The sequence below is a fragment of the Thunnus albacares genome, chromosome 11, assembly GCF_914725855.1.
Source record: "Thunnus albacares chromosome 11, fThuAlb1.1, whole genome shotgun sequence".
Taxonomy (NCBI): Eukaryota; Metazoa; Chordata; class Actinopteri; order Scombriformes; family Scombridae; genus Thunnus; species Thunnus albacares.
In genome coordinates, this window is record NC_058116.1 from 6,876,564 (window position 1) to 6,899,667 (window position 23,104).

The following is a 23,104-nucleotide window of genomic DNA, read 5'->3' on the forward strand; positions in this document are numbered from 1 at the left end:
CCTCTATCTACCTATATCCAATTAAATCTACATTACATGTGTTGTTGTCTGTTAAAACCATAAAAATCCAGTAAACTGAGGAATCCACAAGTTCAGTGCACAAGGTTTAACTCATTATGATGTCAGTAAATGTATTTGGTCATTACATCACTGCACAGATGTAGTTATTCTGGGTTATGGGACAGGAGGGAGGGGAAAGATAAAGCAGCTTTATGACAGTGAACATTGTTCAGAAAGCTGCAAGAGCTCAGCTGCTTCTCCCCTCCCTCTCGCTCTCTCTGACAATGGAGCTCCAGGAAGGAGTTGAACTCTGCTTTCCACAACTCCTCAACACCTCCTGCAGGAAACCGATGCAGCCTCGTGCTGAGACTGTATTCCTTAACATCTTGCTGTCCTCCATTTCTCTGCTCACTGTGTCTCTCAACCTGCTGGTCATCATCTCTATCTCCCACTTCAGGCAGAGATAAACCTAAGCATAATCTTTTTTTTTTTCTTCTTAATATCAGGCAGTTAATTTTACAAGAGTTGCTTTTGGGACCTTGGAGATATTGTTAAGGCTTTTCATAAAAAATATAATATTTTAAAATGCTTTTATCACTAATAATAATTTACTTGTCTTGCCTTTTGTATAGTAGTACTGTTATTACTTACTTACTACTTCTACAACTGATGATATAACTCCTCTAATACTCTAACATTATACATATAAAGTTTAAGCTGTTATTATGACATTTTAATACATCCTAGTGTAGTGTTGTTTATTAACTATTTATACTCATACTATTGCAAATAAAATATTTTTTGTGACTTCTACAACTGCTACATTTCATAATATATTCAGTGATGTTATTCTCTCTCTCCAGGCAGCTCCACACCCCCACCAACCTACTGCTTCTCTCTCTGGCTGTGTCAGACTTCCTCGTTGGCCTCCTGCTGATGCCTGTTCAGATCCTCCTTATAGGGGGCTGCTGGTTTTTGGGGACCTTCATATGTGGTCTTTTTTATTATGCCTCTTTTATCCTTACATCTGCCTCAGTAGGAAACATGGTCCTCATATCAGTTGACCGATATGTGGCCATTTGTGACCCTCTGTGTTATCCCACAAAAGTCACTCTGACAAAAGTCAAAATCTGTGTTTGTCTGTGTTGGGCCTGTTCTGTGCTCTACAACGGACTGATACTGAATAACTTTCTGAAACATCCAGATAGATATAATTCCTGCTATGGAGAGTGTGTGGTTGTAATTGACTTCATAACAGGAGCTGTTGATGTCACGTTGACCTTTGTTGGTCCCATTGCTGTCATAATAGTTCTTTATATGAGAGTATTTGTGGTGGCTGTGTCTCAGGTTCGAGCCATGAGGTCCCACATTGCAGCTGTCACACTTCAGGGTTCAGTGAGTGTAACTGCAAGGACGTCTGAGAGAAAAGCTGCCAGAACTCTTGGTGTTGTCGTACTTGTGTTTTTAATATGTTTCTGTCCATATTTTTATCCCTCTCTCGCAGGCCAGGACATGTCAACCAGTGTTGCATTTTCAATATTTGGGGTCTGGCTGCTCTATTGTAACTCTTGTCTAAATCCAATTATCTATGCTTTTTTCTACCCCTGGTTTAGGAAATCTATTAAACTCACTGTTACTCTAAAGATACTGCAGCCTGACTCCTGTGATGTCAACATACTGTAGAGATATTAGTAGAGTGACTCAAATGAGGGAAGTGTGTGCTCCGTATTCAGTTGTGTTTTAGCGCAGCAGACTCCTTCAGCACATCATCACCAAGTTTTTTTTCAAGAAGATTAATGACAGTGAAATGTTCATGTCTTTGTGTCAATGAATTCAACAACTGTACATTAGCTGTATAAAAGCATGATTGTATACATATTTATTTATTCATTTTTTGCTAAAATATCCTGAACCATCATGACTCAGTTATTTATTCTGTGTAAGTGACCTAACCTACCTGACGAATGGTGAAATGTTTTGTCATCACGTTGTTGAATTTGCCTGACTGGTTTTCAAGGATGTTTTAGTACACATTGCAAGGTTCTATAGAGATTAACAAACTATAAGTTGGAACATGTCACATAATTTAAAATGTATTAAACTTTTCCATGATCACTTCATAGGCCCACTTCTGTATTTGTGTACTTATACATCGTCACCTTCCTAAAATAATGGCCCAAGTTATTTTTTGACAAAAATGATTTTTTAGCCTAAATCACCTCCTCATTATGCTGGCCACCTCTGGTAAAATTGCCCATATCCTCAGTTGAACAGATCATGTGATTCTACCCCTGTAGCATAATGGCCTATGTCAAGAGTGTGACTAAATCGTCATATTGCATAGTTTTTTAGTCTTTTTATTCAGTCTTTTGAGTCAGCATTTTAGTCAGCAAAATAGCTAAGTCCATGAAGCTAGCATTTAGCAAAGAGTGGAAAGGCTCCACAATCTGTGGCTGTCACAAGTGATAGACTTTCTGTTAACTCTTTTCTGCCTTTTAAACAATATTTCATCTACAGTTGTCTCATTTTTTCCACATAAATGATCTAATTAAGAAAGATTTGAGTACCGTATTGTAATCTAACAGCTAGAAATTATGTGTATAACTAAAAAATTACAAAGGATCCTCTTTACTTTTGTGATTTTGTTTAATGAAAATCTCACTTGAACATAATATTAGTAATCATAACATTATTTGACCGGTATTATAGTGTGCCTGTTGTGCTGGAGACTTTCCAAATGACTTGGGCCATTATTTTAGGAAGGTGTCGACATGAAGGTAATTGTAATGAATATATATTTTTAAAGGCCTGGCATACCCATGGTTGACCCAAACGGATGTTTTAACTTATTTTGCCTGATTAGACCTGGGGATTATTCCAGAAAGCAGGTTTAACATATTCTTAACCTAAAACTGAATTGAGTTGATGAACCCTGAAATAGGAAACTCTGATTTTTCGTTTCCAGAACAGATGATCAGTGTTTGTTCAATCAACTCTAAATACATTCACTGAGTTAAGAGTATGTGAAGTGCGTATGTGGTATATTAGTAGAGTGTGTGTATGCACACTATATCATTTTTTTATAAATACAGCAGCAGTGACAGAGCCTGGAGTGGGGAAAAGATTGACAAGTTTACACAGTAATGTTTTCTTTAGCGTGGCCATTCGTCATTTATTATTTTCCTTAATGGATGATTAAGTGCTTGAATTTTACTGTTAAACTATATTATACTCTAAAATATTAATTCAGGTGGCAGCAACTGTAGATGAAATACAAAAATATGGATATGGATCACAAAGATAAGACTTTGTATTTTACTTACAGGCCTGTGATTGTAACCTCATAGCTAGATCCAGTAATAATGAGTTATGGATTTTCAGTGGAAAAAGCATCAAAGTTATTTTTTAGATCTATTTTGCATATTTGCATTTAATGACTATATTTCAGTGTGTAGTAAATTTAAACATAACAACTGAAATGATGCTAAAACATGTTACAGTACCAGTCAGAAGTTTAGACTCTGAATGGGAAGGTGTGTTCAGACTTTTGACTAGTACTGTATATGCAGCCTATTTAAAAAATCTCTTTTAAACAACATTTAGTCCAGTTTCAAATCTTAAAGTCTTGTCTTGACATGAAAACCATGATAAGAATGTACTCACCAAGAGAAATATTAGAAGATTATTGATTGATCAGTGTCTGATGTACCTAAAGCTTCGTGCATAGTTGTTTTTTATTATTATTTATTACAGTGATGTGCAATAAACTCTTCAGTGCAGAGGAACTCTTCTGACAACAGCTGTCTGTTGACAAAAAAAGGACTGGCAAAAATGAAGGAACAATGCATAGCTTTTATTCAGAGATATGGATTAATTTATGCTAAGTAATATTGAAATGTGAGGACAGAGATCACGCTACAAATAGTAACAATTGATTTCACATAAAACAGTAACGGTAGCGGCCAGTAAAGATTTGATCTCCCTCTCCTGATGTAAACCAAATTCATGCACTACGATATGTCCCTGTGTGTGGCCTTTAAATGATTGTGAACAAAAGACGTGTATTTGTTGTCTGTAATAAAAGCTGAGCTTGTGTTTCATATATGATATGATATGATAATTTCATATTAACTAATAGGCAGAAAAGAAACACATAATAATGGCAAACCAATCAGGTGTACATTTGGCCAATTCACCAGTTCACAGAAGAGACACTATTATTTCATTAGTTTAATGAGCACACACACACTGAAAACCTGAGGAGAGGAGGAAAGGAAAAATGACGGCCCATATTTAGTGCTAATTTAAAGACAGAACGCTGAATTGGAATAAAAAAATGACCCATGTAATCATAGCCATTACATCTCCTACTCATGATTGGCCTGGATGCCATGACAACATCTACAGACAAAACACTGAACTAAGATGATTGACTTGATGATGCTGCTTCACACCTATAAAGCTTGTCTATGGAACTGTTACCTGTAGCAAAGTCAGACTTCTGCCAGGTATGGAGGCTACGTGAACAAACAGTAGTAGTAGGATTTCACTTCTTTTTGTCATTCTTTACTCAAAATGTCAACTTGTCAAATACATCCGTACATGTTTGAGCCTGAATCCGATCTGAAATCTGTGGGTGGACAACATGAACAACCCATGGAACAAACTTAGCAACAACTTTAGCAATAAAATCTACAGAGTGGACGGCTGTTTGTGGGCATGCGTGAACAATCTGTTGGTTTGAGGGAGAACGAGATGTAACTTTGCAAATGGAGTATGAGAGCAGGCTGAAGCCTAGGTTTTGACTTGAGGCAGCATTCTTACAAACGTTCACTATTTTGGCACTTTTGAGGGGGGCACAGTTTCGCAATGTATATGCAGGGCTGCCAATTTTTGACTTCAGCTTGGAGTGAGATTTGTTCCCAACAATGAAGATAATGTTTAAATTACTGTGTGATTATGTTTATGTTTCAATGATTATTAGCATATATTAAGTATATTAATCATAAGACTAATGACTTGTTGAGAATTCACGACATGAATATCAATGTCGTTACATTAATGATGTTAGAATGGAATGTTTTATAGAGACCAAGATTAATCTAGTGTTTAATATACATACACAAGAACAGGTTTTCCACTTGATTCTATGTGTCTTTGCACAAAAACTAATTAATACATTCACCTTCCATAAAGAGCATCTCAGTTTAAAGACAAAGTTTAAACACCCTAGTCTGTCTTTACAATATTTTAGCATCACGGGAGCCAGTCTTCAGTATCTGAAGCGTAAAAATGAGTTTAATAGATTTTCTGAACCAAGGGTAGAAAAAGGTATAGATCACGGGGTTCAGACAGGAGTTGAAGTGTGCCAGCCAGATATCAAAAGCTGCATATGAAGCATTGACTGTAGTGTCTTCACCTGCCAGAGCTGGGTAGTAGTATGGGCAGAAACAAATCAGAAACACAACTACAACAATACCAAGAGTCCTGGCTGCCTTCATCTCAGTTTTCTTCACAGTTACAGCCCCTGAGCGCTGAGCTGAAACAGCTGCAATGTGAGACCGAATGGCACGAGCCTGAGACACAGCCACCACAAATACTCTGGTATACAGAATTATGATGACAGTAATGGGAATAATAAAGGTGAAAACAAGGTCAACAACTCCTGCAATGTAGTTGATGACAACCACACACTCTCCCAAGCAGGAATTGGACCTTCCTGGTTGTTCCAGGTGATCATTTAAAAGGAGAATCCGATAGAAGACAGAACAAATCCAACACAGACACACACAGATTTCTGCTCTTCTCTTAGTGACTTTGGTGGGGTAATGCAGAGGGTCACAAATGGCTATGTAACGGTCAAGTGACAAGAGCACCATATTGGCTACCGAGGTAGAGGTAATGATGTAGTCTACAACATAATACAGAGTGCACACAATATCACCAAGAAACCAGCAGGCTTCTATGTAGATGATTTCAACAGGCATCAGCAGGAGACCCACAAGAAGATCTGAGACAGCCAGAGAGAGGAGGAGGAGGTTGGTGGGGGTGTGGAGCTGCCTGGACAGGGAGAGTATAATCAATATATTGTAATCATACAGACATAACAAACAATCTGTAAATAGAATAATGCAGCAATATAATAATTACTTCACAGTAAATCACTGTCACAAACAAAACAAAGCAGTAGACATAACATTTATATACCACATCAAAACAATGTATTCTCCTAGGTCAAGCTATTTATGTAAATTATAACATTTCAGCTTATGTTGGAGAGTTTATATCATTTAGTTTATATTATATATGCCTGAAGTGGGAGATGGAGAGGATGACCAGCAGGTTAAGAGCAACAGTGACCAGAGAAATGGAGGACAGCAGAACATATATCAGCATGGCCTCAGTGTGAGGATGTGTGGGTTTCTTGCAGGAAGAGTTCAGGTGTGGAAAGCAGAGTCCAGCTCCCTCCAGGGTCTCCATCATCATTGAGGAGAAGCTCCAGAGCCCTTGCAGCTTATTGGCCGAAGCTCTCTATCACACAGCTCTTTTATCACTCTCCTCCCTTTGCCTCCCCCTAACTATAGCTCATGTTTTCTCTTACATGGAGCCTGATGGCCCTCCTCCCTCAATCTATTCATCATACTTTTTTTTCCCATCTTGTCTTGGTACCTGCTCTTTTTTTCTCTTTCTGTTTGCATCTAACATTTCCATTACATCCTGATAATATTTTAAAATGTTGTGATAACAGTTTCAGGAGTTAGGTCTGAAAGCAATATCAGTTTCTTGGCCACATGGTCAAAGAAATCCACAAAAAGCTGAACATCACAAACATATTTGACGTATTATGGCCTTGTGGCTAACATGTTAGCAAACAGTCGCCTATTTACACATCCACCAGACATGGAGCAACATCAGCATTAATTATGAGTTATGTCTCTGGTCACCTGATGTATGTGTAAGTCCATTATTCACTCTCATTTTGCTTTGGTTTGGTCTCCACCAACTTCTGAAAGACTGTATACTGTATACTGTATATGGCTCTTTAGCAGATAAATGCTCGTGTTCACCAGTTACATCATTCATTTGCTGAAAACTGCTGTGTGGTGCAGCTGCAACAGCACTGATTGGAGCAATGAGACTATGCTATAAAGCAGTGGTGGGACCAAGTCATTTTTTGGCAAGTCTCAAGTAAATCTCAAGTCTTCACACTCAAGTTCCAAGTCAAATCCCAGGTCCTAAACTACACCAAATGTAATGCCATTTTAACGACAGAGTAATTATTTATTAAATCTTAAATCAGTTCTTTACTTTCTCCTTGTATTTCTTTCAACACCATTACATTCTGCAATTCTTCCTCACTTCTGTCTCCTCTCTCCTAATTCCTTCACTCATTCTGAAAATGTAAAAAGCCTTCATTTTAAAAGTCTGAGTGAGCATACTCATTCATTTTCAAAAAAAAAGAAAAAGAGATAAACCTGATCCAAAAGAGATACAAGGATAATTGGACTCAGCAGCAACAGCAGCAGCATAACACAATATGAAACTGCTGTGGTCAAGAAGAGCATGCAGCAACTTCATAATAATGTCCTGAGAGTGAATGTAAAGTCTAAATACTCTAAAGAAAAAATCTATTTCTTGGATCTCACCATTTATAAAGATGATGACAATGGTTTACATACCACTTTATTTCGCAAAAAAACAGAAATTCTCTACTTCATTATCATTCCTTCCACCCTCCACATCAAAAAAAAGAATATCCCTTATGGACAGTTTCAAAGAGGCAGGCGGATTTCTGACTCTGACTCTGACTTTGAGAAGCAGGCCAAAAGCCTATCAGAGCTACTCAAGGAAAGGTCTTATAAGCTACATATTATTTCCACTGCTTTAGAAAAAGTCTGATATATAAACCGCAGCAATCTATTGCGCAAGTCTGACAAACAAGAGAGGAATTCCTCCAATTAATTTTTTGTCACGTGTTGTAACACTAAATCTCAGAACATTAAACATACCATTTATTCTAATTTTCCATCTTAAAAAGTGACCCTAATCTGAGAGTTTTTCCCAGAACCACCAGTTATATCCTACAAACAAGCTTCTACTATAAAAGAAAAATTGGTTACAGTTATCTACCAGCATGTAAAGAGGACATGTGGTTAAAGAGGCCCTCGGGTACTTTCAAGTTTTATTAACACATGCAAGCACTGTTCAAATGTGATTCAAACAAAGACATTTACTGATCTGAAAACAGGACAAAAGTACAATCAAAGAGACTTTATAAACTGTAACACTTCTTTTGTTGTATACCGTCTCACATGCCCATGTAACTGTTTTTGTATAGGACGCACCAAAAGATGCCTTAAGGACAGACTTTCAGAACACAAATATGTGATCAGAACCCAGAATGTGGACTACCCCATGGCCAAACACTTCAAAGAGGTACATAATAGTAATGATTCCTTGTTGAGGATAGAGGGTTTAGAATTAGTAAAGATGTCCATCAGGGGTGGTGATCGTTTACGCAGACTTCTCCAAAAGGGAAACTTCTTAGATTTTCAAACTTGATGCAATGGTATATACTGGTTTAAATGAGGAGATTGATTACACACCTTTTCTATAAATGTAGAGTATCATTCACGTGTATGGTTACATAATTTAAGTAATTGATTATTTTTGGAAATGTACTGATTTGATATATACAATCTTAATGTTGTTTTGGTCATTTATTTCTCATTTTTGTGCAGGATATTTCCTAAGTACTTGAAGAGGCGTGCCATTTTAAACATGGCTTCTCATTGTGATCCATTTCCTGTCAAACACCTGCATTCACTCAATAATCAGGATTGGGTGACACCCCCTGCCAAGTTTATAAAAGGTTTGCCTGTTGTTTGTTCACCCCTGTACCCTGATGAAGACCATTATGATCGAAACCAGTCGTTTTTTTAATTGTAAGTAGCCATGTTGAATAAAGACTTTTTCACTTAATCCCAGAGTTTTTCCATTCCTGCTCCACGCATGAGTGCATGAAGTTTGTTTTTTCCTCCCAGTTTAGTACTGTGCCAGAAAGTCCCACCAACTTTTCCAGTCTGTCTAGTAATATGTTGTGGTCAACCGTGTCAAATGCGGCACTGAGATCCAGTAATACTAATACTGTAATTCTGCCACTGTCAGTGTTTTAACATGACCTTAGTGAACAGGATTGTAACATAATGATGTGTGATTTTAGAAGAAGATTGCAGTGTGCACGCACATCCAAACCAAAGAGGAGGACAGGTGTTGGGCAGAAAGCGAGCAAATCATAAAATGAACAAATAAACAGCCCGTCCACTGCAGTGTGTGAGCTGTTTATTCGTTTATTTCATGATTTTAGAAGACCACTTCACTATAGATCTGTTGTCAGTTTATTTTATTTTATCATACATACACACATACAGCCAGTGAAACCATTAGAATCTGTTAGTGAAAGCACCAAACTGGACACCTGACAAAAAGTGTGTGGAGAATTCTGACTTCAGACTGCTGTTGCTGGATGCTTTTCTTTTTTTCAGTTGACTGGTTCCTCCAGAACTTGCAGATCTTTTCATCATCAACATTCTCTCCTTTAAAAACTTACATATTTTATGGATGTGACTGTACTAACTGAGAAGCATGTATGAGATTAAATAGTAAATGATTTACATTATATGTACCATTACAGTCACCACAAGATGCTCATCTTCCAGCTCCTGAATTGTTGTCCGTTTCTAAAAACACACTATGAAAAAAAAAAAAGCTTTTAAAAAGATTTGTATAAATACTTAAACAGCCTTTTCACTCATTCTACAGTTTCTGGCTACAGTATGTTGGCCTCACAGGAGTCAGGCTGCAGTATCTGAAGAGTAACAATGAGTTTAATAGCTTTTTTAAACCAGGGGTAGAAAAAGGCATATATGACGGGGTTTAGACAAGAGTTAAAATACATCAGAAAAATCATGAAGGCCTCAGTTGTAGAACCGACCAAGATGTCCTGGCCTGTGAGAGACACACAGTAATATGGAGAGAAACACATCAGAAACACAACTATAACAATACCAAGAGTCCTGGCTGCTTTAATCTCAGATTTCAAAACAGTTATTTTCACTGAATGCTGGAGTGAAACAGCTGCAATGCCAGACCTCATAGCACGAGCCTGAGACACAGCCACCACAAATACTCTCATATACAGAACTATGATGACAGTAATGGGAATAATGAAGCCCAAAGCAAGGTCAACAGCCCCTGTAATATTTACCACACATTCTCCATAGCAGGAATTATACCTGCCTGGTTGCTTCAGGTTATCATATAAAAGGATAATGCTATAGAAAACAGAACAAATCCAACACAGGCAAATACATATTATAACTATTTTTTTAGTGACTTTTGTGGGGTAATGCAGAGGGTCACAAATAGCCACATAGCGGTCGACTGATATGAGCACCATATTTCCTACGGAGGCAGAGATTATTATGATAGGTACAAAATAATACAGAGCACACATGATGTCACCCAGGATCCAGCAGGTCTCTGTCAAGAGGATTTCAACGGGCATCACCAGAAGGCCCACAAGAAAGTCTGAGACAGCCAGAGAGAGGAGGAGGAGGTTGGTGGAAGTGTGGAGCTGCCTGCAGTGAGAGAACATCATCACTGTGAATATCAGCAATATCAGTAGTAGTTTTGCAAAAAGCAGTATTGATGAAAAATCACAGTATAACTTAATAGTAGACCAGCAACCAGTATGTAAAGACCTCAGGGCTAGCACATCTATGTGCAAGTCTGAAGCCACTTTATCCTGTAAATCAAACCACAATATATCGATATATTTGCTCAAGGTATGACGATTATCTGCCTCAAGTGGGAGATGGAGATGATGACCGACAGGTTGAGAGCTGCAGTGAGCAGAGAGATGAAGGACAACAAAATGTAAATAAGCACAGTATTAGTGTTAGGGGGTTCTGGCTTCCTGCAGGAGGAGTTGAGTTGTGGAAAGCAGAGCTCAACTCTCTCCACAGTCTCAGCCATTAGAAAGATAGAAAGAGGAGAAGCTGCTGAGCTCTGGCAGCTTTCTGAACAATCTCTTGCTTACACAGTTCTTTTATCTTCTTGCTCCCCTCCTACTTGTCTATATCTCTTGGACATGGACCTCCCTCCTCTCTTTTTCTGTATGTCATAGGGCCCTATTTTCATGGTGCACAAGCAGCACTCCAGCCTTTCTGACCTTGAAATGTCTCGCTGCTGCTCTCTTGTCCAGAAACTGTATCCTCACTCCTTCTCTCCCAGAGTATCCCCTGGGAGGAGAACCTATCTCCTCTTAGAAGGATAGATATATCTTCCTGATGCCCGAAAACGGAGGAGGAACTTGGCAAAACTGGAGAGAATAACCCAGTCTCAGTGTTTTGTCCATCCACTCCAATAATGTGCAGCTCTGACACCATTCTGCGTAAAACTGTGTCAGAGGACGGGCTGTCAGCCAGGAAGGTGTGATATTCCGATTTGGCCCCCTCCACCACCAGACCTTTCATAAATGGAAGACTGGCCCATGGGGGGCCAATATTGAAAGGTCTGAGCTGACGAAGCGGTCTGTAAATGGGCTGTGGCTCAGGAGGTAGAGCGGGTTGTCCACTAATCGGAAAATCGGCGGTTCGATTCACATGCCGATGTGTCCTTGGGCAAGACACTTAACCCCCAATTGCTCCTGATGGCTGTGCCATCAGTGTATGAATGTGTGTGAATGGGTGAATGTGATTCATAGTGTAAAAAGCACTTTGAGTGGTTGGAAGACTAGAAAAGCGCTATACAAGTACAGTCCATTTACCATTTACCATCACCATCAGCTGCCTCAACACAGCGTTAGATGTCGTGTCAGTGCATCTGTCACCCTCTGTATTTCCCACAGAAATAACTGGAGGGGAGCGAGGCAGACTTGGTGTCTCCTCTCCACGGTCTGTGTGTGGGCCCAGGGCATTACTCTCTAAGGACGAAGTAATGCCACCAGCCACGCTATCGTAAAACCGGGTGGTGAGCTGTGTATGCCGGTCCTGTGCAGGGCAGCGAAAACAGCAGGGGACAGTGCTGACACTAAGCAGACATGAGGCATCCTCACCCCGGTGAATGTGTGGGCATGAGGCGTTATTCCTGTGAGGATATAACACTGCTCGCTGCCTCACTGTTACCCAGGAGGTGAGCCATGCTGGCTAGTCCAATAAATAACAGTGCCAGCAAGCGCAGCGAGAGTCAGATGTGCTTTTGAGTGTTGCTGTGTTGGGCGGGATGTGTTTCTTTCTAACCACATCGCACCTAACATAGCACTTATGGATGCACTCAGTGCTGAGCTTTTTTCAGCTAGCACAGACTGCAGCTGAATGAGACCACCCGCTGTCTGCTTCTCTTACATAGGGAAGAGAGGCAGAGGCGCCAGCTGAGCAAGTGTTTTCTGCATTACGCAGCCTCTGTGATCAGCTGGATGAAGCAGCCTGAGCCACTATCATGGGAGGTGGCTGAGATGGCGGGGACTGATGGTGCTCTGCCCTGCCTGCCAGCACTGCCACGTCTCCTCTCCAGCTAGAAGAAGGGGCAAAGAGCAGATGACGGCTCAGCTGTGCCTTCTCCTCTTCCAGCTTCTTGAAGTGCTGAGTCACAAAGGAAATTGACCCAAAGAGCCCACAGCAGCACCCATAACCAGGTTATTAATCTGACTGATGGTGCAGCCCAGAAAATGTTTTCCCATGAAGGCCACAGGGAAAAACATTTTCTGCTATGATAGTGTATTAGCCGCAATGATGCCCAACACACCCAGATTGTTAGCTGCCGCGGCAAGCTGCTCGGCCATATATTTTATCAAAATATTCTAGTGTGTCCCCATTCTGCACCAGAGGAGGCTTCCTGCTCAACATCCAGCCAGCCGAGGAATCAGGAGGGCTGCCAGGGCCTCTTGGAGGGGTGGGGGGGGCTGCACTCTCAGGATGGAAACACCAGTCCTGCCACTGGTGACTTTGTTTTCAGTAGCGAAACAAAGACGGGTTGAGCAACACGAGCTGGGCTGTAAAATCCTTCCCGATGCCAGCTGACCAATTGGAACAGCATGGGGGGACAGAGAGAGCCCAACACGCTCTGCTGCCATGACCGTAACCTTCGGGAAATCATGGCGAACTGAAGTTGGCACCGGGTGACGAAGGTCAGCGAAGTTGCAGAGACAGAAGAGAAGTTGTCATCATCTACCATTGGTGAAGCCTCGTGGAGATTCTCAGCTGAGACATCCAACGGTGGTGGTGGTGGTGGCAGCAGCTGCAACAGTGACGGAGGGCTGGATGAATTCATCTTCATCATGGAGATCAATCTCAAGCTCTGGTTTGCTCTTGTTGCAGTAAAGTGAGACGTCACACTGTTGCTGCTGTTGAGTCGAAGGAAGTGCTCGGCAATGCAGGCAGGGCGGTGGCTGCATCATGCCGCTCTCTGCGTGGTCCCATCTGAGGCACTTGAAGGACAAGATATGCCTGTCAGTGGCGGTGGTGAGATCGGGGTGCGACGGGCACAAACGAACTTGGAGCACCAACTCCATCCACGGGTAGGTAAGATCAGTGAGCTGATTTTACCGTCACTGAAGTGAGAAGGATAAGAGAGCAGCAGCAAGACACTGCCTTATATACTGTGAGACACGTAATTGGTAGGGGTGTCCTGACTGGCTGGTTACATACATGCAAATATCAGTGGGCGATTGCATGCGTGTGACTGGAGAAGAGTATTACCCATGGAGTCCAGTAGAGGGCGGAGCCTGTGTGAGATAGAACTCCCTATTCTGCCTTTTTATGTGGGAGAAGTGTGATTACCGTGGTTCATTAATGTGCATTGTAGCCTCCTTCCCAACTGTCTTTTTAGCACAGGTGTCGTCTCGTGTTTTATTCCTTAAATGCATCACAGTGCAAATGCTGCTGTCACATCAGTTACCAAACAATGTGACAATTTATGATGTGAATTGCAGAATTATGGCTGAAATAGCATTAGTCTGAAGCAATAATGTAAATGAGTTCACCAAATTTTTTTCATTATGTATTTTTTTTGTCATTATAATAGTCATCTGCATTCGGCTGCAGATTTGTGCTGCTGTGTGTTCACATTGCGGCACTCTGTATCTCCAGACAATATGATTTCCTGAGGAAGTGTAAACTGAATATATTTAGGTTGTGGACTGTTGGTCGAGACAAAACAAGACATTTGAGGATATCATCTTGAGTTCTGGGAAACAGTGATCAACGTTTTTTCACTATTTTCTGATATTTAATGGACCAAACATCTAATCGATTAATTGAGAAAATAATCAACAGATTAATCAATAATGAAATTAATTGTTAGTTGCAGCCCTACTTTAAAGGACGCCAATAGCATTTTCATTTGGCCTTATATGGTTGACTCAATACTAACATGTTATAACACATCTCCTTTACCACAGTAAAGGCCTCATGTCAGTGACACTACCATGTCTCTTTACAGTATGTTGGTCTCACAGGAGTCAGGCTGCAGTATTTGAAGTGTAACGATGAGTTTAACTGATTTTCTGAACCAAGGGTAGAAAAAGGCATAGACTATGAGGTTTAGACAGGAGTTAAAATAAAACAAACAACACAAAGGTTACAGCAAGCTTCGCAAATTTCACGTATTTACGTAATATGCTTTGCGTCAATTTACGTCTTGACATTGACTTTGTATGAAATCTCATTGTGCAAAAAATTTGCTCCTGGAATGTTTAGACACAGTTTAGTGTAGTAGTGAATTTAGTTTATTAGCTACTATACAAGTCCAAGCAATTTCTAGTTAGTATCTTTCTGTGTTTTATGATGCAAATTACAGCTAAAATTAAATTGGAAAATGGTATATAGAGATATGAAAATAAAACAAAGACAAATATGCTGCAGACTCTGGCTCCAAATGATGTCACACAAGCAAAATGGCAGCTCTCTGAAAAGGAGATATTTTGGCTTCACTTTTACATAGCAATGAGAAGTGGAGATGTGTCATCCTTATTTATATACAGTCTATGGGTGCTGCAGGCTGGTACCTGTAACCTTGGACAGAAACCCCACATGTGGAATGGTGTGCTTTGAGTGGTGCAATTCAGCCAGTTATTTATCTGCCTGCTAGATTTAACAAAACAAGTTTCTGGGAATCGAACCATTACTGAAATGTAAATGCTATCTGCTGTTTCTGTTTCATTTTCATTTAATATTGGCTAACACTGCAACATAATTAAAATTACAGCAAAAACCCAGTTTGAATTTAAATTTTCAAGTGTAAGTAGCACATTATAACTTTGAAAATGGAAACTCATTCCACATTGTTTCATTATAATTCCCAGATATACTTGACAATGCACTGAAATTATTTGTCAAAAATTTGTTTAAATTATTTTTGTTTAAATATTGGCAGTCCATAACTTCCGTACCAGCAGAGTGTTACTAACCAGGGGGGAGTGTTGAGCTGGGCCTGAGGAAAGAAAGTAAATAAGCGCTTACAGTTAAGAAAAGTGTCAAATCAGTTCTTTAAATCAAAAACAGGTAGTCCTGATTATGATTGGCTGAGCCACGTCAGAAGCTGTTTTGAAAATACTCTTAACATACCTGTGACCGCATTACAACAGTATCACTGCGCCAAATTATTTCAAAATCTCAGATTGTGTTGTTAATTTTGATTTACTGGGTGGGTTAAATCTGAATATGTGGTAGAAAGAGATGGACAGGATGGAGAAGAGAAACTCACGACAAAACATCCCATCACCAAGTGTTAACGGAGGCAGACTTTCAGAAAATCGAGCACTTTGAGGCACTGAATCCAAACACACCTGGGGGGCTTGTCAAAAAAAGTCTAGTTCAATGTGCAGCTGCATATCAGACGCAGAGCGAAAGAGGACAACCGCCAACTGAAGCCCAAATCATTTATCATCCGCCAGGATGAAAACGGTCAGAAATATGCAACGCTGTCATTCAATGAATGCACAAATAACCCACAAAGATGTCGGCGAAAGAAACCAAGAGAGCCTACGGACATTTATGTTTGATCAGCCAGGAAACTCAGTGAGTCCTGTCGCTTCGCTGGAGAAATACATGACGTTTTATACCAGCTTTTGATCTCCATCCAAAGCGGACAAACTACGCCGTCGATCAATGGTAAGTTAACGATGTAACTTTTTTTTTCTTTTTCAGTGTAGCGTGGTTACTCTAATGTTGAAATGGCTGGCAAGTGGCAGCTATAGCTATAAAGAAAGTGAGCATAATGTTTGTCGATGGTAGGTACATATGTGGTTATAATGTAACTGTAACATGGGAACTTTTTTTTCTTTCTCCAAACGTTAGGTACACTAGAGACGGATTTGTAAAGAAGTCGGCACTGAGACAATCAACATCAACCACTGCTTGTGAAGCACCACTGTACAGAAACTCTGATGCTGACCCAGAGGCAAGAGAAATCATGTCAGTGACGGGGCATAAATGTGAAACGTCCCTGCAATCTTACTGGCGCCCAAACAACAACGAGAGAAGATGATGGAGCAACATCTTTGCTTCTGGCAAATAAAACGCACCTGTCCAAAGTCAAACAGTCCTGTACCAGGAAGAGTGCTAACATAATTGAACATTACTTCAATAATTGCACATTTAATGGCGATATCCAGATAAATGTTAATAATCACCCCATCTTTAAGCATACTTTCCACTCTGTCTATGTGTTGCTGCATCTGTGTGTTGCTTGGCAACTATTCTGCTAAATGTACATTGCTTTGCGGAACGCTGATTATTTGTAATCAATACATTATTGCATTTTTTGTTGCTGTGTGTTTATTTTATGAAACTTGCCAGGTATACGTGGTAACCATTTTATAAAAGCAATAAGCCCCTTGAGGCCGTGGCCATTCATATATATATATAGATATAGATATAGATATAGATAGATAGATAGATAGATAGATAGATAGATAGATAGATAGATGTTTTGCAAAAGGTATACATAGAGAAATCAAAACAGGAATCCAGCAGGTGATTTATCATGCTTTTCAACTAGATGGACATAAATCCTAGAGTTGATGCTTTAGCCATAATTTATAGCAAATTCCTACTCGCTCTGTCTCTGTGTTGTAGTTTTTCCCATACAGGCTATTCTGAGGGAACAGACTAGTTATTCAATTGCTTTATAGGTTTTGCAAAAGTATAGCCTACATAGAAAAAAACATACTTTATCATATATGAAGCTGAGAGCACAACTAGAATCACTGCAATGAGTTTATTATATTTATCATTCATTAATGATATAGATAACCATTTTCATTGCCTAACAAAAAAAGAATGGAATGACAGACATATTACAGGTGTAAAACTCAATGAACAGCAGACAGAAAGCCATTTATACATATTTCTCTCACAATACATTAGAATTAATCTTTGTGAAAAGTTAGATGAGGCTTTTATGTCACTGACTCAATAACATGAAGCAGTATTTCTTCTGCTTGTAGAAAAGGTCACATTTTAGTTACTCCACAGACTCTGTCTGTACTATATTTCCTTAAAATGTCAATAGCATTTTTTATTTGGACAGAGGTTTATGTCCCATACACGGTTGACTCAATACTAACATGCTCACAACACATCTCTTTTACCACAGTGAAGGCCTCATTTCAGTGATTCTACCATGTCTCTTTACATTATGTTGGTGTCACAGGAGTCAGGCTGCAGTATTTGAAGTGTAACAGTGAGTTTAATCGATTTTCTGAATGAAGGGTAGAAAAAAACATAGATCACAGGGTTTAGACAGGAGTTAAAATAGAACAGACATGCCACAAAGGCTTCGGATGAAGCAGTGAGCAAGGTGTCCTGGCCTGTAAGGGTGACACAGAAATATGGGCAAATGCATATTAGAAACGCAACTATAACAATACCAAGAGTCCTGGCTGCTTTCATTTCAGACTTTTTAGCAGTTACAGGCTCTGAACGCTGGAGTGTGACCGTTGCAATATGTGACTGCAGGGCACGAGCCTGAGACACAGCCACAATAAATATTCTCATATACAGAACAAAAATGACAGCACTGGGGATAATGAAGGTTAAAATAAGATCTATAATTCGTTCAATAAAGTTAAAGCTTATCACACAATCTCCAGAACAGGATCTATATCTGCTAGGATGTCTCAGGTGATCCTTCATCAGCAAACTGAAACATAATACAGAACACATCCAACACAGACAAATACAGATTTGAATTCTTTTTAGAGTGATTTTGATGGGATAATGCAGAGGGTCACAAATAGCCACATAGCGGTCAACTGAAATGAGCACCATAGTTCCTACTGAGGCAGAGGTAATAATGTATGTCAGATACTGACACAAAGCACACATGACATCACTGAGGTACGAGCAGCCGTCTATAAGCACAATTTGAAAGAATATGATGAGGCCCACGAAGAAATCTGAGACAGCCAGAGAGAGGAGGAGGAGGTTGGTGGGAGTGTGAAGCTGTCTGGAGATAAGAGAGCCACATACTAAAATTAATTCAATAGCAAATTCAAAGCATTTTTAGAAAAATAACCAATTTTAATGATCAGTCTTTGTATAAGTACCACTTTTATAAAAGGAAAAAATATTTGGCTACTTGAAGTGGGAGATGGAGATGATGACCAGCAGGTTGAGAGTTGCAGTGAGCAGAGAGATGCAGGACAGCAGAATGTAAATAAGCAGATATTCAGAGTCAGAAAGCTTTGGCCTCGTGCAGGAGTTGTTGAGTTGTAGAACGCAGAGCTCAGCTCCTTCCATCATCAAAGAGAGAGGAGGAAACGAGAATCTGCAAAGTTCTGACACCTTTTTGACCAACGTTCAGACGTTACATAAACTGTCTAAGTCTATCATCCCTCCTCTAACATTCTGTCTTATTTGAAGACTGATGTCCCTCCTCCCTCCCTCTGTACATCATCTACATTAGTCTCTGCTGACATGAGCCTTTCTAAGTTATGTCCAATCAGATTAATTTGCAACAGGTGGACTCCAATCAAGTTCTATAGATATCTGTACAAAAAACAAGGTCTAAAAACAACACATTTCGGTTCCAAGAAGGATTATGGTGACCTTGATCTATTTTGCATATTTTGGCTCATCAGCATCTGCCAAGTTTATAAAAGGTTTGCCTGTTGTTTGTTCACCCCTGTACCCTGATGAAGACCATTATGATTGAAACCGGTCGTTTTTTTAATTGTAAGTAGCCATGTTGAATAAAGACTTTTTCACTTAATCCCAGAGTTTTTCCATTCCTGCTCCACGCATGAGTGCCTGAAGTTTGTTTTTTCCTCCCAGTTTAGTACTGTGCCAGAAAGTCCCACCAACTTTTCCAGTCTGTCTAGTAATATGTTGTGGTCAACCGTGTCAAATGCGGCACTGAGATCCAGTAATACTAATACTGTAATTCTGCCACTGTCAGTGTTTTAACATGACCTTAGTGAACAGGATTGTAACATAATGATGTGTGATTTTAGAAGACGATTGCAGTGTGCACGCACATCCAAACCAAAGAGGAGGACAGGTGTTGGGCAGAAAGCGAGCAAATCATAAAATGAACAGCCCATCCACTGCAGTGTGTGAGCTGTTTATTCGTTTATTTCATGATTTTAGAAGACCACTTCACTGTAGATCTGTTGTCAGTTTATTTTATTTTATCATACATACATACATACATACAGCCAGTGAAACCATTAGGATCTGTTAGTTAAAGCACCAAACTGGACACCTGTTAACAAAAACAAAAAATGTGTGGAGAATTCTGACTTCAGACTGCTGTTGCTGGATGCTTTTCTTTTTTTCAATTAACTGGTTCCTCCAGAACTTGCAGATCTTTTCATCATCAACATTCTCTCCTTTAAAAACTTACATATTTTATGGATGTGACTGTACTAACTGAGAAGCATGTATGAGATTAAATAGTAAATGATTTACATTATATGTACCATAAGTCACCACAAGATACTCATCTTCCAGCTCCTGAATTGTTGTCCGTTTCTAAAAACACACTATGAAAAAAAAAAAAGCTTTTAAAAAGATTTGTATAAATACTTAAACAGCCTTTTCACTCATTCTACAGTTTCTGGCTACAGTATGTTGGCCTCACAGGAGTCAGGCTGCAGTATCTGAAGAGTAACAATGAGTTTAATAGCTTTTTTAAACCAGGGGTAGAAAAAGGCATATATGACGGGGTTTAGACAAGAGTTAAAATACATCAGAAAAATCATGAAGGCCTCAGTTGTAGAACCGACCAAGATGTCCTGGCCTGTGAGAGACACACAGTAATATGGAGAGAAACACATCAGAAACACAACTATAACAATACCAAGAGTCCTGGCTGCTTTAATCTCAGATTTCAGAACAGTTATTTTCACTGAATGCTGGAGTGAAACAGCTGCAATGCCAGACCTCATAGCACGAGCCTGAGACACAGCCACCACAAATACTCTCATATACAGAACTATGATGACAGAAATGGGAATGATGAAGGTCAAAACAAGGTCAACAGCCCCTGCAATATTTACCACACATTCTCCATAGCAGGAATTATACCTGCCTGGTTGCTTCAGGTTATCATATAAAAGGATAATGCTATAGAAAACAGAACAAATCCAACACAGGCAAATACATATTATAACTATTTTTTTAGTGACTTTTGTGGGGTAATGCAGAGGGTCACAAATAGCCACATAGCGGTCGACTGATATGAGCACCATGTTTCCAACGGAGGCAGAGGTTATTATGAAAGGTAAAACATAATACAGAGCACACATGATGTCACCCAGGATCCAGCAGGTCTCTGTCAAGAGGATTTCAACGGGCATCACCAGAAGGCCCACAAGAAAGTCTGAGACAGCCAGAGAGAGGAGGACGAGGTTGGTGGAAGTGTGGAGCTGCCTGCAGTGAGAGAACATCATCACTGTGAATATAATAATAACAGTTGTGGTTATGAAAAAAGAGCAGTAATGATTCACCTTGTAACAAAATTGAGTGTGTGGCTGCTGTAAGCTCTAGTCACATTCAAAGGTTTTATTGAACAACCAAGATAAAATGATCAGAACACAACACACAAAACCACCTCTTTCTCTGGAATTCTCACAATATATTAGTTAGTATGCTGAAATGCTTATTTCTGCCTGAAATGGGAGATGGAAATGACGACCAGCAGGTTGAGGGCTGCAGTGAACATAGAGATGACGAACAGCAGAATGTAAATAAAAATAGCAGAATGAGGAGGTTCTGGCTTCCTGCAAGATGAGTTGAGGAGTTGTGGAAAGCAGAGTTCAGCTTCCTCCAGGGTGTCCATCATCAGTGAGAGGATAAGCTGCTAAGCTCTGGCAAATTTCTGACCAAATCTCTTGGTCACACAGCTCATTTATCTCTCTCCTTGCTCCCCTGTCTCAGAGAGACATAAAAGCTTTGCGCAACATACTCTTCATCAGCATCTTCATCATCACCCTTTCTTTGAATGCCTCTCTCACTTTCTGAGGTTGATCATGTCATGTTGGGAACTGAATAGAGTAATGAAAAGCTACTAATTTTCTTTCTTTTCCCCTTTCTATCACATACAAAAAATGTCAGCCTATTTCTCATTATTAAGTAACTAGCGAAGACCTGCGAACATTTAGCTACAATTATAGCACAGTATTATGAGAAAAGAACATAATATCAGACTATTATTTCTAACATACTGCTGTCAGATGTTTACTAAGTTACTTGAATGAGCAACACAAGGATTGATTTGTGTGATATTTAAATTAGTATTTCCAAACAGTATGTTTTACTTTTACAAGAGAAAAGGCTTTAAGGATGGAGGACTAATGTGAGTTTAGAAAAAACACTTCCCCACTCATCAGAGAAAAACCGAGCCGCTAACATTACCCAAAACTTAATTATGGCAGATTTTGGGTGCGTTGCTTGGGCCCGGTCACACCAGCATTTAATACAGCTAAATTTTGCTGCATAATCAATTAGCAATTAGTGGATGCCTTTGCAGGAGTGAGTCAAATCTGCAAGTTTTCACATCAAGTTCAACTTTGGACATATGACCTTGCACTGTTGACCAATTGCTTGACAGTGCAGACCTTTGAGTAAGCAGAGTAACAAATAGAAGAAGCTACAGTCGCTTATTACCTGTGTTGCATCATCTAGTTTTATGTAACCTCTTCTGTTGTTGTATAACATTCTCCACATTATCAAATGGCTGAAAAATTGGCAACTGTTAAAACTTCTGCCTAAAGTATTGTACAAAAGGAATATCATTATGAACACTTCATTAGTGTTAAATCCACAAGTAGGTTAGCAAAATCTCCAAAACTTGATAAAGATCAGGATCTTCATATCTTCAGCAGATGGCAAATCGGTAACTTTCTGTCACACCCTGCCTGGACTTTGGGTGTTTTTTGGTCTTTTTATGTTCTTGTGTTCGTTGGGGTCTCCTGGTTTGAACTTCTGTTTAGTCCTTCGGGTCATATGGGTTTTCTTGGGTGGTGGGTTTGGGCTGCCTTTTGTTGTTTAGCCTGGTGTGTTGTGTACATTAGTTTGGGTTCATGATGGTTCTTGGACAGGTTGGTGTGAGTTGTATTTAGATTATTGTGTTTTTTGGGGTTTTGGTTTTGTTACTGTGTTTCCCTTGAGTGTTCATGTACTCCTCCTCACCTGCCCTGCTTCACCCTCGTTAGCCCTGCTCTGCTCTGTGTCTTCCCCACACCTGCCCTGTGGCAGTCTCGTCAGCCCTGCCCTGCTTCCTGTGTTTCCCTCAGCCAATCACTCCCAGCCTGCCCTTGTGTCTCGTCACCTGTTCCCCATTCCCTGATTAGTTTAGTCTGTATTTAAGGTCTGGTTTTGAGTAGAGTCTTTGTTGGATCATTTGTGTTATCTCGTCTGCCAGTTCTGTTCAGCTCTGTTTGCCTGTACTTGACCATCCATGATTAAAGGAGATTTTCGTCAAATCTGCATTCCTGCCTCTGCATTTGGATCCACTCCTGCTTCCCCACCTGACACTTTCTACGTAAAGTATTTTATTATAGAATAACAATCCAAAACACAGCTACAATTCATATAAC

General features: G+C 39.8%; 5 protein-coding genes and 1 long non-coding RNA gene across 6 annotated transcripts; 2 read left to right on the forward strand and 4 right to left on the reverse strand.

Annotated features, from left to right (window-relative positions):
* The first annotated feature begins 284 nt into the window (after window positions 1-284).
* On the forward strand, window positions 285-2,000 carry LOC122992199 (trace amine-associated receptor 13c-like). The gene is made up of 2 exons (XM_044365892.1): window positions 285-457; window positions 864-2,000. Exons 1-2 carry the CDS (start codon window positions 285-287, stop codon window positions 1,681-1,683), a joined length of 993 nt encoding a protein of 330 aa, XP_044221827.1. The 3' UTR covers window positions 1,684-2,000.
* Window positions 2,001-5,240: 3,240 nt separating this feature from the next.
* On the reverse strand, window positions 5,241-7,345 carry LOC122992198 (trace amine-associated receptor 13c-like). Its single transcript, XM_044365890.1, has 2 exons — window positions 6,311-7,345; window positions 5,241-6,060 (listed from the first exon to the last, which is right to left on the reverse strand). Exons 1-2 carry the CDS (start codon window positions 6,484-6,486, stop codon window positions 5,241-5,243), a joined length of 996 nt encoding a protein of 331 aa, XP_044221825.1. The 5' UTR covers window positions 6,487-7,345.
* Window positions 7,346-8,034: 689 nt separating this feature from the next.
* On the forward strand, window positions 8,035-8,982 carry LOC122991674. The gene is made up of 2 exons (XR_006405887.1): window positions 8,035-8,436; window positions 8,742-8,982. It is a non-coding gene; the product is annotated as an uncharacterized LOC122991674 (long non-coding RNA).
* Window positions 8,983-9,829: 847 nt separating this feature from the next.
* Window positions 9,830-11,206, reverse strand: LOC122991672 (trace amine-associated receptor 6-like). Its single transcript, XM_044364869.1, has 2 exons — window positions 10,865-11,206; window positions 9,830-10,640 (listed from the first exon to the last, which is right to left on the reverse strand). The coding sequence occupies exons 1-2, from the start codon at window positions 11,035-11,037 to the stop codon at window positions 9,830-9,832; spliced, it is 984 nt and encodes a 327-aa protein (XP_044220804.1). The 5' UTR covers window positions 11,038-11,206.
* A 6,055-nt stretch (window positions 11,207-17,261) lies between these two features.
* On the reverse strand, window positions 17,262-18,882 carry LOC122991673 (trace amine-associated receptor 13c-like). The gene is made up of 2 exons (XM_044364870.1): window positions 18,643-18,882; window positions 17,262-18,510 (listed from the first exon to the last, which is right to left on the reverse strand). Exons 1-2 carry the CDS (start codon window positions 18,804-18,806, stop codon window positions 17,694-17,696), a joined length of 981 nt encoding a protein of 326 aa, XP_044220805.1. The 5' UTR covers window positions 18,807-18,882; the 3' UTR covers window positions 17,262-17,693.
* Window positions 18,883-20,125: 1,243 nt separating this feature from the next.
* On the reverse strand, window positions 20,126-21,348 carry LOC122992378 (trace amine-associated receptor 7e-like). The gene is made up of 2 exons (XM_044366155.1): window positions 21,176-21,348; window positions 20,126-20,936 (listed from the first exon to the last, which is right to left on the reverse strand). Exons 1-2 carry the CDS (start codon window positions 21,346-21,348, stop codon window positions 20,126-20,128), a joined length of 984 nt encoding a protein of 327 aa, XP_044222090.1.
* Between the last annotated feature and the right edge of the window lie 1,756 nt (window positions 21,349-23,104).